Raw genomic sequence first — 13,631 nt, 5'->3', positions numbered from 1 at the left:
CAGCCCGGGGAGAGCAGATCCTGTGCTGGGAGCAGAGGTGCAGCCACAGAGCCAGAGACGCAGCCCAGGGAGAGCAGATCCTGTGCTGGGAGCAGAGCTGCAGCCACAGAGCCAGGTGTGGTGAGCAAGTGGGGCCAGCCAAGGGGGAACCTGGGCAAAGGGCCCAGCACAGAAAGACACCCCCAAACAAGGGCCCTTGCAGGCCAGACCGGGAGGGGACCTTAACCCTACGGGGGGCTGACGCTGGGAAGAAGGGTCCCACCACTCAAAGCCCGGAGGTGTGTGGCCACCACCATTGCAAGTGTCCAACCCGCAGCGTCTCTGCAGCACGGCCAGGGCCTGAGAAGGAGGCCTGGGACCTACAAGAAGCAGACTGTGACCTGCCCTGACATTCCAGAGACATTGTTTGTGATGTTCCCTGCCACAGAGCGGGGTGATGTGTTTTCCTTTAACCTTTCCCATTTTTCCTTGTTCTTTTCTTTAGATTAATTGTTAATTAAACAACTTGTATTTGCTTTAAATTGTATGGAATAATCAGTGGGTCAGGGAGGTGCCCAGTGCAGAGAGAGTACCCCGGAGTGGGGACACCCTAGCCCCTGTCCTAGGTGACCACAGCAGGGTTGGGGGTCGAGCCCCCCAGGAATCCTGGGCCCAGCCTTGTTGGGGTTACGAGGACTCAGCCAGACAGGAGAGTGGAAGGGGAGCCCTCAAGGGCAGGGAGGCCTCTGGGTAAAGGAAGTGGGAGCGGGGACTCAGATCCTTTCGCTAGCCCACCTCACCGGGGTAGTGCAGAAGTCAGGAAATTTCCTCACAATAGCGGGACCATTCCCCCGCTTACACATGCTTGCAGAAAGAACTGCAAACCTTTTGCCAAATGTGGGCAGTTTCCCCTCATTAATAAACCCCAAAACATTATGAAAAGCTCCATTATGAAAAGCTAATGAAATGATTGGTTCACGCGAGTACTTTAAAGAAAAATCTAACTGCTACTAAGTTGACAGCTCTGAATATAAAAAGAAGGAATTTGAATTCCTAAGTCCCACAACTCATGAATTCTTATGGAAGAGACCAAGCGAAACGAAGGGGCCTCATAAAACCACGTGCATTAAGACATCAGATGGCATGCATGACCATTCAGAGTGTTACTTAGGTTTGGGACGTACATTAAAATAATCACAATGTGGCATCCCCCACTCAGTTCATGGTACTCAAGAGAACACTGCGTGGGCTAGAATCACATTTTAAAACACAACTTATTATATACAGGGACAGAAAAATCATGAACCCAGACCTCCTCTACTATCTAAAAGACTGGGGTTCACAGTTCTTTCCTGCCGTCTGTGAATCAGTGGGTTTTAACCAAGACTAAGTCTCTGCTACAGAGTATTTCTGTGTGGAAATTAATCATTTTATGGCAAATATTGTATTCAAAATCTAGTTTAAAATACTCACACATACATTAAAAATTAAAAGGTATTACATTAAATGTTATTTATAGAATGCTTTTGATGCAGGTGTTATTTAATTGTTAGACACACTAAGTCCGCATATCAAAAACAGGTTTTAAAATACAATCTATTTATGAAATGTAACCGACTAGCATTGAAAGAAATAATTCTCACTCCTCTATCTATTTGTCGATATCTACTATAACCATTGTATTTACCACCATTTTATAAAACCAACAGACACAAAATTTTATGCTTGGATCATTACAGTAATTTAAGAGGAATGATTGCTCAATTTTCATCTACACAAGTACTGTTTATCACCACTTAGTCACTTGGACTCAGAGCATATTGTCTGATGGTGATTCAATCAAAATAAATTGTTTAGGAATGATTATGCCACATAAAAAAGCAGGAGGGTGAGAACAAGAGAGAGGGTGTTCTCATCAAGAATCAGGGGGTAGCCGTGTTAGCGTGTATCTACAAAAACAACAAGGAATCTGGTGGCACCTTAAAGACTAACAGATCTGTTAGTCTTTAAAGTGCCACCAGATTCCTTGTTGTTCTCATCAAGAGTTACTTTTCGTTGCTTAGGGTTAAAGTAAGTGTGAATATATGCTGTGTGCCTCTAATCCTTTGGAAGTGTCAAACTCTCTGGAATTTGCCATAAGAGGTGTCAATATTTCCTCTAATGGTGAGCATACATTGATGAACCCTCTCTTCACTTAAAACCTCAAACAGGCCAAGGATCAAAAATGTTTCTGATTCAGGGCAAAAGTTTTCTGGTCCAAAATACAGATTGCTCTGGCAGTATTTCTAGTCATAGCCGTGTACAAAATGTTGGACTTTAAACTTATTTCAATATTTTTATTATTGAATATTTACTGTGTAAAACCTCAATATCTGTACTTCTGCTTTGGCACTGATTACTGTTGCCACTGCTGTTGAGCCTCTACTGATATTTGCACCTTAAAGAAGCTGACTGGAGACCTTGTGGAGCTGAAGAAACTATGTATAAATATTAACTTTATTTTAAGTTTTGTGAGACAATTGTGAAATGTTACACATTAATATTCAACAGCCAAAGTTTAGGAATTCTGAAAATTAACCTTGCTTCCTCTGCCTTCTCTTGGCTCTCAGTATCCTGCAGAGTTCAGAAGCTCTGCAGGGTCCCTATTGCCTCATCTCACTCCTCCAAGTCAGCTCCTCACTGTTTCTCCTATGAGCACTAATAGGTCTGCAGGGAGGCAATGTCCATAGGCATCTTATGAGAGCTATCTAGGGTCTGTCTGATGACAGCTTTTTAGATTTTACATTGGGGACGCTTGGGACCCTGCATAACTTTTAAATGCTAAGGGACACTGAGAAATGGATTGCCCAGGACACAGCTGAACTGCTTCAGGCTTTACAAACTAGGGCTCCAATTCAGCAAAGCATTTAAACACATGCTTAACTTTAAGCATATGCTTACATCCCAAATCCCTTAAGTATGTGCTTAACTGGAGTCTAAAGCAATTTGTCTGCAAAACGGCTTAGTACTTCAGTGCAGGAAATTAAGAGTTGGCGTTCACCGGTGAATACAAAACTGATCCAGTAGTTTTCAGCTGTCAATGTCTCTCAATACGGAGAAAGCTTTATAAGATACATTCTGTGACAAGAGAATAGAGTGACAAACTACTCGAATAACTCATGAAAACTAAATGAAGAAAGCTAGTACCTCATAATTTTGCTAAGCAGCAGCATAGTGAAATTAACAAGACTCCTGTCAGTTTGCTTATGATATTCAGAACTTTGCAGAGAGCAGTGAGACTACCAGGAATCATGTCACTTTCACACTGATGCTCATTCCTTGGAAAGCTAGAAGCAGAAACAGAAAACATGGGAGTTACTCACCTAGGGCTTGATTCAGTGCACAATGGCCAAACTCCCACTGACTCCAGTTGTGCAGGATTGGGTCTTTGACCAAAAAAACAAGTGCTGTGGAGAGGTAATGAATGAAAGAGAGAGAAACTCTCTGGATTGCACTTACAGAACTCTGCACCAACAAAGAATTTTAAAACATTTAACTACCACCAATCGGTAAGTCCTAGAGCTGGGGAAACTGAGGCACTGAGTGCTTAAGTGATTCATCCAACATCATATAGACAGGTTTCAGAGTAGCAGCCGTGTTAGTCTGTATCCGCAAAAAGAACAGGAGTACTTGTGGCACCTTAGAGACTAACAAATTTATATATAGACTGTGGCAGATACTGAAACTGAAGGCAAATTTTCCAATTCACAGGATTCTACTGCAGACTGAGAATGACAAATTTTAGAATTTAATTGTCAAACCCTGCGGTAGGTGGAAAAAAATGCTTCTGGGCTGATTCATTGGAAATTGCACAGCAAAATTATAAACCTCTGGAAGACAATGATGGAAATAGACTATACCAGCATTAATGGGTACAGCTTCAAAAGTTAAAGATCTGTTTCCTGTTATGGACCCTCAAAGCCGGCAGTGGATGATCTCTCTCAAAAGTTATGTTAACACAGGAAATTACTCTATTTTCCTACTCTACTTCACATATCTTTAAGGGATTTTTTTTTTTTTAGGGAAAGTCAATGGTATTTTCTTACTTTGTAAACCTTTAGGAATTTAAACCTACATACATATTCTGAATATATTGTTCAATGGTGTAATGCAGCATTACAATGTCCTAATTATTAATTATTTGTATTTTAATACTTCAGATTAAGTCACATTACACTTCATTTCAAATTAAAAGTTAAAAAAATAATAATTCAGCAGCAAATATCCATTTAAAGCTCTTTGGCACCAGCAATATTGATGCTTCTGCAGCAGTCTGTGAAGACTGTGCCAGAAAAATGTGATTTCCAGAAGAGGAGGATTAAAACAGGTATTTGGTTTTGCAGAATATATGGAATTATACATACATCTGAGTTCAAGACAGAAGTTATTATCATACTGGGGTTCTCATACTTTGTGTTCCCGTGGTGCTACTCAGTTTTAACACTGATCCATAAAGTAAATTAAATCCAAACTGGGCTCAAGTCCAAGCTCCCACTTGTGATCACTAAAGCATTCTATAACGGTCCCTCTCTCAGGAAAATCCCAGCAGTTAACACTAGAAAGAACCTTTGCTGCACCCACTCATCCAACAAACCAGCTACATGCAGAAACTCAGGGAAGAATATATGCTTAGTAGATACATTCTATCAAGATGATGTTCATCACTCCACCTAACAGCTGAGCTGTAACAGAGAGAGCGTGTGTGTGTGTCTCTCTCTCAGGGATATTAAATCAATTCCCTTACCAAGGACAATGAGTGGGGTAACTGTGGCCCTTCCCTAGTGATCCACTTTTGATATAGGTTGCCTACTGTTTACCTGCTTGCCCTTTTGTCCCATGAACATCTTTGGACTTTCTTCCATTTCACCTCTTACGCTTGGAATGCCTTCCATTAAATTAACCGAAAGGCTACTTACTGACCTCTCCTTCAAATTATTTCTCAGGAGCCACTTCTGCCTCACATGTTGCTTATCTTCATAAATTGTAAGCTACTGAGGGCAGGAATCACGTGCACCTTTATGAAGTGGGTTCTAGCCCACAAAAGCTTATGCCCAAATAAATTTGTTAGTCTCTAAGGTGCCACCAGGACTCCTCGTTGTTTTTGATACAGACTAACACGGCTACCACTCTGAAACCTGTCTTTATGCTTTTGTAGCATCCCACACAATCCAAATCAGGACTGCTAGGAGCTACCAAGATATCCACGTTAAACAAGAATAATGACAATATTACAGCTATAAAGTATGGATCTCGTTTATTTGCTTCCAACAGATCTATTTGCAGGTTCTGTTTATGAAAGCAGATTCTGATCCCATAAGGACTTTGACACATTATTTAAAAGTAGTAAAAAGAGACAAAAAGTAGATAAAGTGCATTGAATATATTAAAAACAATATATACAAAGGAAAGGAAATGTTGAGTGGAGAATGAACCTCTGAACATACCCCATTCGACTGAGCTTAACTACTAAGTGATTTTTCAGTCTATACATATGTATACTGAAGGTATACTGAGGGCTGGTGTACACTAGGAAGTTACATCGGCACAGCGACATCTCTGAGGGGTGTGAAAAAGCCACACTCATGAGAAATGTAGCTATACCAACCTAACCTCCAGTGTGGACAGCACTAGGCTGATGAAAGAATTCTTCTGTTGACCTAGCTATCGCCTCTTGGGGAAGTGGATTACTTATGCCAGTGGGAAAACCCCTCCTGTTGGCATAGGTAGTGTCTACACTGAAGTGCAACTGTGGTGAAACTACAGCGTGGCAACTGTGTCACTGTAGTGTTTAAATTATAGACAAGCGTTTAGTGTAACTGTTTGTTTTTGTGTACATAAAGCACTACAGTAAAGAACATTCAACTGGTTATGAGGAAAACAAGGACATTTGCCGTTAAGAATGACGTGATATAAGACACGCTCTCCAACATTAATGCACAATGGAGTGCTTAAAGGAGCAGATAAAGAGGTATCCCGAATGAGTATAGGTTTTTAAAGAAAAATGCATCTTTTCATTCCACTTAACTTCTTTGCTGCTATTGGTTTGTTAAAACATTAACATTCTGTTAATGACTTTGGATTGAAAAAAATATGTATTATATATTATACAGATACATAAATGCCCTCAAAAATCTACATAGGCAGAGATTTTAGAATAGAATCTAAGTATACATAGCAGGTTCATTATATGGTTTAAGTAAATCTGATTATTAATTGTCATGATAATTAAAAATAATCTCAGTAAATTATTCTAATATTTAGTAAAAAAAATTTAAGATGAAATTAAGTTCTTAATCTTAATACAAAGGGGCATCTTAAAAATGTAAACTTCCATTCTTCTGAAATCAAGTAACACAAATAACAAAACCGCAATTAAAGAAGTAAACGTCTATGAAAAGTTTCAGCACAAAGTGAATTCTGATGGCCTGAAAAAGCAGAGTTTATAAGAAAAAAAAGGATGGCATTATAACCCCCATATGAAACAGAAGCACAAAATTGTATGAAGCATTCCAATTATGGAGTTGAAACACTCAAATCAAAACACAGTTTAAAAATAAAAGCAAAGTAAAAGTAATTAGGGGATAGGAAGTACTTCCTCTCCATTGATGCTTTTGTCAGCATTTACACAAGAATCCATTACTGAATAACATGAAATGTGAACAGACTGTTTCCCTATCTAGGAGATAAAAAGTTAGCATTTTCACTGGTCTGAATCTGCATTTACTGAGGCTACAAACTATTATTCTTTCATGTTCTAAATGTAGGCCACTGAAAATCTCATGTAAGATTTTAAAAGGAACTTCATATCGGGAAAATAACCTTAGTCGTTAAATGGCTTTCAGATTTTTGGTCACCCTTCCTTCATAAGGTCATGTCAAGTGGTTCTACTGCATTCTTTTGTCTAAAGCCATTTCACAAAGAATCCCTATGAAAAGAAGCATGATCCAACAAGCTGCACTAGACCATCTTAAACAAAGAAAAGCCCTACAGAATGACACCAGGAAGATCCCAGAGAAACCAGGCAACTTTCCTTGGTTTCAATTAGAGTGCTTTGGTGATTAACATTGTATTTTAATCTACACTGCAATAACGTGTACGGGGAAGTTATTTACTAGTAAATTACCAGCTGTCAAAAGTATACTAGAAAGTTATAGACAGATTGCATTTGCCAAATTTAGGAAACGATTCATGCCATTGCCAAAAACTACACTATGACTGGTGCAAACACAGGACATCTGCTTCTTATTAAGTCCCTCCTAGATTTATTCTCATATTTTGGGGCTACTTTTAAACTACATGTTTTACAATGACATTATTAGAACCTCGGTTTGTATTTAGTTTGCTGTAATCATTTAAACAAACGCCTGTTAACTAAAAAGGTACCCTGAGCCTTTGTTAACCATTAATTTGCACTCACCTTAGCTTCTCTTCATGTAACCCATGAAGTCCCAAACTATCAGGGCGATCCCGTCTCCTCCTGTACAGACCAGAATATGATAACTCTTTCAGCTGCAATGCAGTCATATTTCTCTACCCACAGGGTTTTTTTAAGTTTCTGTTGAGTAGTGCGGCTGCCAAGATGCCTGGAGAGAATATGCTCAGCAGCGGGTCTGCACACCTGCACTCGTCAGAGTTACAAATCTCTCAGCACAGGCAGTTGCTGTACTGCTTCCTGTTTCTCATAGGTACACACCCTTCAGAAGGGCACTACATTTCCTTTATCACACCTAAGGGATGCCTGTGGCAAGCCTACCAGGTTCCATGAAGGTTTGTTGGAAATTAAAGCTTAAGTGCCCAGTCATCATGAACAAATTTACAATTTATTATGCAAACTAGTCAACTGTCCTTATGCCTCTTGGAATTAGCTAAAAATCTCATGAGCAATTATCTCTTCCATACCAGGAATTAGCTAAAAATCTCATGAACAATTATCTCTTCCATACCATTATTTATAACAAAAGGAGACCCATTAGCACTATAAAATCCAAAGTTACTCAAGCATGTAAGCAAACCAAAAAATTGGAGGTTAATCCAATAAACTGAGCGGCAAGAGGACCTACAAGAACTTCCACATCCAGCATTCAAACGTTCTCTTACAAACCTAGGTGACTAATGCTACCAATACAAAAACACTTTTCCTCCAAAATTCTAAAAATTAAAACAATATTCATCAATAATTTTCTGCTCTTAACTATCAAAAGGACTGCCACTCTGGCATTTGTCTATTTTTCAATGGTGCAAGGTCCTGTGGAGACTATAAAACATAAATGATAAAGTTAAAAGTTTCCTGTAACACAGGAAGGTGACAATCGTGGTTTTCCAAGCTGCATGTCTTGTTTGAACTGGTAATCAAAACTATACACTTGAATTTTAAAATAGGTTTAAACAGAACTGAATGTTTTTCAAAAATTGATTTTAATCTTGGCACATGTATTCAGACTCTTATCCAGGTTTATTTCTAGGGAGAAATTATACATGAACCTAGTTCAGTTTTTATTTTGTTAAATGTAAGTTTGATAAAATGAAATGAGGAAGCTAAAAAACCCAAACCTCATTTGATTACTTGCAAGAAATTTGTAAGACACTCTTTGACCTAGACAGGAAACACATGTCTATGTGGTATGAATTATACATTCAACTATCAGAGTGTTTGATTTGTAGTGGAACACACATAAAGGTTAAGTTCAAATTCCTACAATAATGAAATGTGCAAAGAATGCAAATTTTGGTTTTAAATATGTAGTATTGGATCTGTAGCTTCATACTAGTGAATTCTGTCAAGTTTATTAGATTATAGACAAACATGGGAGCTTTATACAAGAATATTCTAAGAACAATTCAGTATAGAATGCTACTCTGAAACCTGACAGTATAGAATGCCATCTGGAGGATTTTTAACAAAGGCATTATATGATAGACCTAAACAAACTTAACATTTTCTTAGCAACCACACCACATAAACTTTAGTATATCCTGTAAGACTGAAAAAATCACGTATAAAACAAAATTATACATATTTGATTTTAAAGGACTGTACTGATTTAAAGATAGAAAAAGGCTGTACATCTCCACTCACCTAGAAATCACACCTGGAAAAATAAGAAAAGGAAAACAGTTTATGGTATTTGCCTAAACATGCTGCATTCCAGTTTCAAGTGCAATATTCAAGTAAACCCCCAATGCACAGCAGGATAAACTTAAACAGAATTAAGCAACACCTCCCTAAAGTCAGACATTAGTAGTTTCTAATGACTAGTTAATGCTCTTACAAATACCTGTTAAGTATGGTGATGACTGATACCCATAGAAGGGTAGTTTTTATAAACCGTCACCAACTTCTTATAGCCCGTTAATTATTAAAGGACATCATCAGTATATGTCCAAACAAACAACTACAATGTACAAAGTGAACCGACGGATAGATATTATGTTATATAAAAACCTGTTTTGAATTAATAGGAATAAACTGAGCTATGGTAGTGACTGGAGAAGTAAGTAACAGAGGTTTTTTCAAAATACAGTAGTATCTGTTCAATTTAACCTTGCATTTTTCTTTTAAATGAGTGGCTCAAAATTTCATGGAGAAAATGCCATGCCCCTTTTTGTTACATATGGTTTCTTTTTAATTATGAAGAAAGACTGCTCCAAAACGCATAATGTCAACTCATGATTGTTTGCATAACAACTGCCAAGCAGTGTGAGCTTGCCAGGCAACAACTCAAGCCACAATGTTACGTGCCCACATCTGCCCCAAAGTGAAGTGGTTCCAAGATCAAATCGGTCACAGGACAGCACGAATAACAATTTAACAGATCCACACATGAACTTCGGAGAGATCATTCTTTTAATAAAGATTCTCTCATCATTGTAGGTAATCCACTGTTGGAATTATTAATAACATTTTAAATTATTAAGAACATAAGAACAGCCACACTGGGTCAGAGCAAAGGTCCATCTAGCCCAGTATCCTGTCTTCCAACAGTGGCCAATGCCAGGTGCCCCAGAGGGAATGAACGGAACAGGTATTCATCAAGTGATCCATCCCCTATTGCCCATTCCCCAGCTTCTGACAAATAGAGGCTAGGGACGTCATCCCTGCCCATCCTGGCTAATAGCCAATTAATATTAATATGGGAAATCACCAAACACCATACATTCCTTTATTAAATCCAAATACCAAATGGAATTTATACAATTGCTCTAAACATGCCTAAAAAGCCTAATAAGCAATTTACTACATCCAAACAGTAACAAAACATTTTAAAGCATTTGATCAAGATACTTACAAACAGGCTAAACCTAGACATGCTTAGACCCAGGAAGGTATTAGCAATGAACCCTTTAAGAGTTTACTTTTTATACCCTTTAACAAACAAGTGATGTCACTGCCATTTATTGACTTCAGCTAAAAAACAATTGGAGACAGTTCACCCTTATTTCCAGTCTTAATCCAGATAAGATTTACAACCTCCTTTCTCCCCAAGGCCTTTCCTCCTCTCCTTGCTGTCCAACTGTTTTCCTGTTGCACCTGAGTTCACACAGGCTTTAACACTGGTGTGTGGGTTGGGGAAGGGCTATGTTGCCTCATTTTAAGACAGATTTTTGTGTGTGATTTCAAACCATCTGCAGTCAGCCCTTTCAGTCAGAGGCCTTCTTTTTAGAAAACTTCCCCTTATTTCATTATTCTTTGCACCGGACATCCTCTCTACTTCATTTCTTTTGGCATATAACATTATTTCCAAGGCCTTCCTTCTACTTGCTAGTCAGGGCCTTTCTTCACAACACACATATATTTCCTTAACCAAACAAACTCATTTAGTTCTTTAATTTTATACTAATTCTACATGCACCTCCCCAGAAGGCAGTAGAAAGGCTGATGGAAGAATTCTTCCATCTACCTAGCACTGTCTACACCTGGGGATTTAGGTCGTCTTAACTATGCTGCTCAGGGATATGGATTTTTCACACCCCTGACCGACTTAGTTAAACCAACCTAATTTTCTAGTGTAGACCAGGCCCAGGATACTTCTTGTTTGGTACGGTTCTTGAAATCACTTCCACCCCATCAGATTGTTTACTGGCTTCTTTTAGCACCTGAACTTGGGGAAGATCTAAGCCAGGGGTCGGCAACCTTCAGCGCGCAGCCCATCAGAGTAATCCACTGGCAGGCCGCGAGACGTTTTGTTTATGTTGACCGTCCGCAGGCACAGCCCCCCGCAGCTCCCCTGATCTAAGTTGATCTGATTTCAATGGGAAAAGACATTTCATTAATAGAGTATATTTGGGGATGTGCCAGAAACTTTCTAAACAGAAATCTGAAACAAATTTCTTCCTTTTCTCCTAACACCTGGTTTAAGATCATATAAAAGTTGGGTGGTTCAATTTGAAATTTGCTCATCATACCACTGGATCTGTGATATGTACAACTCAAAAACTGAAACACTGCAGATAACATGTGGAACAGTACCTTGCAGGAGGCACTACAGGAAATGCAGACACTCCTCTCCTGAGTTGTGCAGATGTTTCCAGACATTCCTCTAGATCTGTAGGAGACTCAATATGCTCACTTGGTACTACCCAGCCTCATTTTAATGTCTAGTTTCCATAGCTATTGTTTGTTTTACTCTTTTCTAAATAGGTTACCATTCTCTTTGCACTGGATTGAGCTACTTAGATTTTTCACATTCCATGAGAATTTGTCAGGATCAGACAACAGCCACTGTTGCTTGTCTTGTTACCATTCTCCACTCTCTATGAGCTGAGGGGTGAAAACTTTAACCTACCTTTAATCCCTTAGAATTTAGACTCCTCCTTCAGCCTTCAATGCATTTCTCCCTAACCACAAAAAATAATAAGCACTGGTACTACAGCTGGACTGACCATCATAACAGTCTTAATATTGTCAACATATATCAGATCAAAATATTCAACTGAGCCTTTACTAACAGAAAATTGAACCCTAATGATTCAGAAAAGAGAATCTATGCAATCCTTTATTTAGTCCCAAATCAAAATCCATTACAACTATATTACAAGATATAAAAACCATATTAGACAACTCATGAGCTAAAAGTTCAGCACACAATTAAGTATTTACAGGATCGGTGGCCTGTCTCAACTAATGCTGTGAAGGTGACTGTAACAGTTCTATATATTTTGCAAGACATAGGTTGTTTCTAAAAAAGGGGATAAGAAACACTTTCAGTATGCTTAAAGGAGCTTGAGTTGCAGTAAAAGAAGCTAAAAGAGCTGAAATTTAACTCAGGTTGAGAGTTAGGAATATTAAAAACCCTAAATATTTGTAGATTTAAAGTTTTCCATGAGTTCTAATTTATGGTGAAGAAGTATGTCATCACTGATAAGAGCTACAGCTAAAGCTTTGGTGCTATCATTCTGCACAGAGAAAACTCTTAATCTGATAAGTCGTGCTATTTTTCCTTCTACTCATATAGCACATTTAAATAAAATTATAAATTTAGAGCAAACAGTCTATTCTGTTTGAAGATTATTTTTTACCATCCCCAATGAGACATTAAGAGTGGAATGTGTTGAAGAATCAGAATCACATTACTGCCTTTTATCAGAGGGGTAGCCGTGTTAGTCTGAATCTGTAAAAAGCAATAGAGGGTCCTGTGGCACCTTTAAGACTAACAGAAGTATTGGGAGCATAAGCTTTTGTGGGTAAGGACCTCACTTCTTCAGATGCAAGTAATGGAAATCTCCAGAGGCAGGTATAAATCAGTATGGAGTATAAAACATACTGATTTATACCTGCCTCTGGAGATTTCCGTTACTTGCATCTGAAGAAGTGAGGTCCTTACCCACAAAAGCTTATGCTCCCAATACTTCTGTTAGTCTTAAAGGTGCCACAGGACCCTCTGTTGCTTATTACTGCCTTTATCATTCAACTGCTTCTAAAGGAGATAAAGCTAAAGGTGATAATGGAGGGAACAAAGGAAAATAACATAACCTCAGCTTGCTTGCAGTCCTGATCAGTGAATGGAGAGAAACTTTACCCTCTCTTCCCTTTCAGACCCTTCTTTAAAAGGGGGGGGGGGGGGAGGAGTACGCAGGGAGACGGAAGGCTTTCCTTAAAGCCAAGAAAATTACAAAATTAGAGCCAATTAATCTCTCTCAAAAAAGAGAAGCACTTCTCTAGAAAATGGTAATCATGGCACAAGGTTCTGAAAGAATAACAAGAGAAATCTCTACAACTGAAAAATCAAGAAGAGGGAAAGATACAACTCCCCTCCCAACTTATATATATATAGTTCAAACTCTGCTGCCCTTCACCCAGGTAAACAAGCATCTGCCCCTTCCTCTTTAAAGGCCCAGGAATTTTTGACATTCCAGTTCCTGTTTGCTCGGTGTGGATACCTCACATCGCATCTTCCCAGGTGACCATGATGGCTCCACGTGGCAAATGCTCTCCTGCTTGGACCACTGCAGTGCTGTTGGATCTGCTGAGTATATGGGGAGAGGAGACTGTCCAGGCTCAGCTTCGCTCCAGCCATAGGAACTTCGATACCCATGGTATTTCTCTTGCTTTGTGTGATAAAGGCTATGAATGAGTCATGGTGCAGGTGCAGGTGCAGAGCGAAGATAAAGGAGCT

At 38.9% G+C, this 13,631-nt stretch overlaps 1 protein-coding gene across 10 annotated transcripts in view; it reads right to left on the bottom strand.

Moving 5' to 3' along the window:
• LIMS1 (LIM zinc finger domain containing 1) overlaps positions 1-13,631 on the bottom strand; it is a 137,729-nt gene that overhangs the window by 69,649 nt on the left and 54,449 nt on the right. Inside the window, exons 1-2 of one of the 10 annotated variants that reach the window (XM_065580960.1) lie at positions 7,436-7,651; positions 3,342-3,425 (exon numbers count right to left, since the gene is read on the bottom strand). The exons of 7 other annotated variants lie outside the window; for them this stretch is intronic. In XM_065580960.1, the coding sequence (XP_065437032.1) occupies positions 3,342-3,425; positions 7,436-7,542 (191 nt within the window). In that variant the 5' untranslated portion in view covers positions 7,543-7,651. Of the gene's footprint in view, positions 1-3,341; positions 3,426-7,435; positions 7,652-13,631 lie in introns of those variants that run through there. 2 more of the 10 variants (XM_065580961.1, XM_024103934.3) reach the window with 2 other exon arrangements.

The sequence above is a fragment of the Chrysemys picta genome, chromosome 1, assembly GCF_011386835.1.
Source record: "Chrysemys picta bellii isolate R12L10 chromosome 1, ASM1138683v2, whole genome shotgun sequence".
NCBI lineage: Eukaryota > Metazoa > Chordata > Testudines > Emydidae > Chrysemys > Chrysemys picta.
The sequence above is the reverse complement of the archived record's forward strand: the minus strand, read 5'-3'. Positions and strand labels throughout refer to the sequence as shown.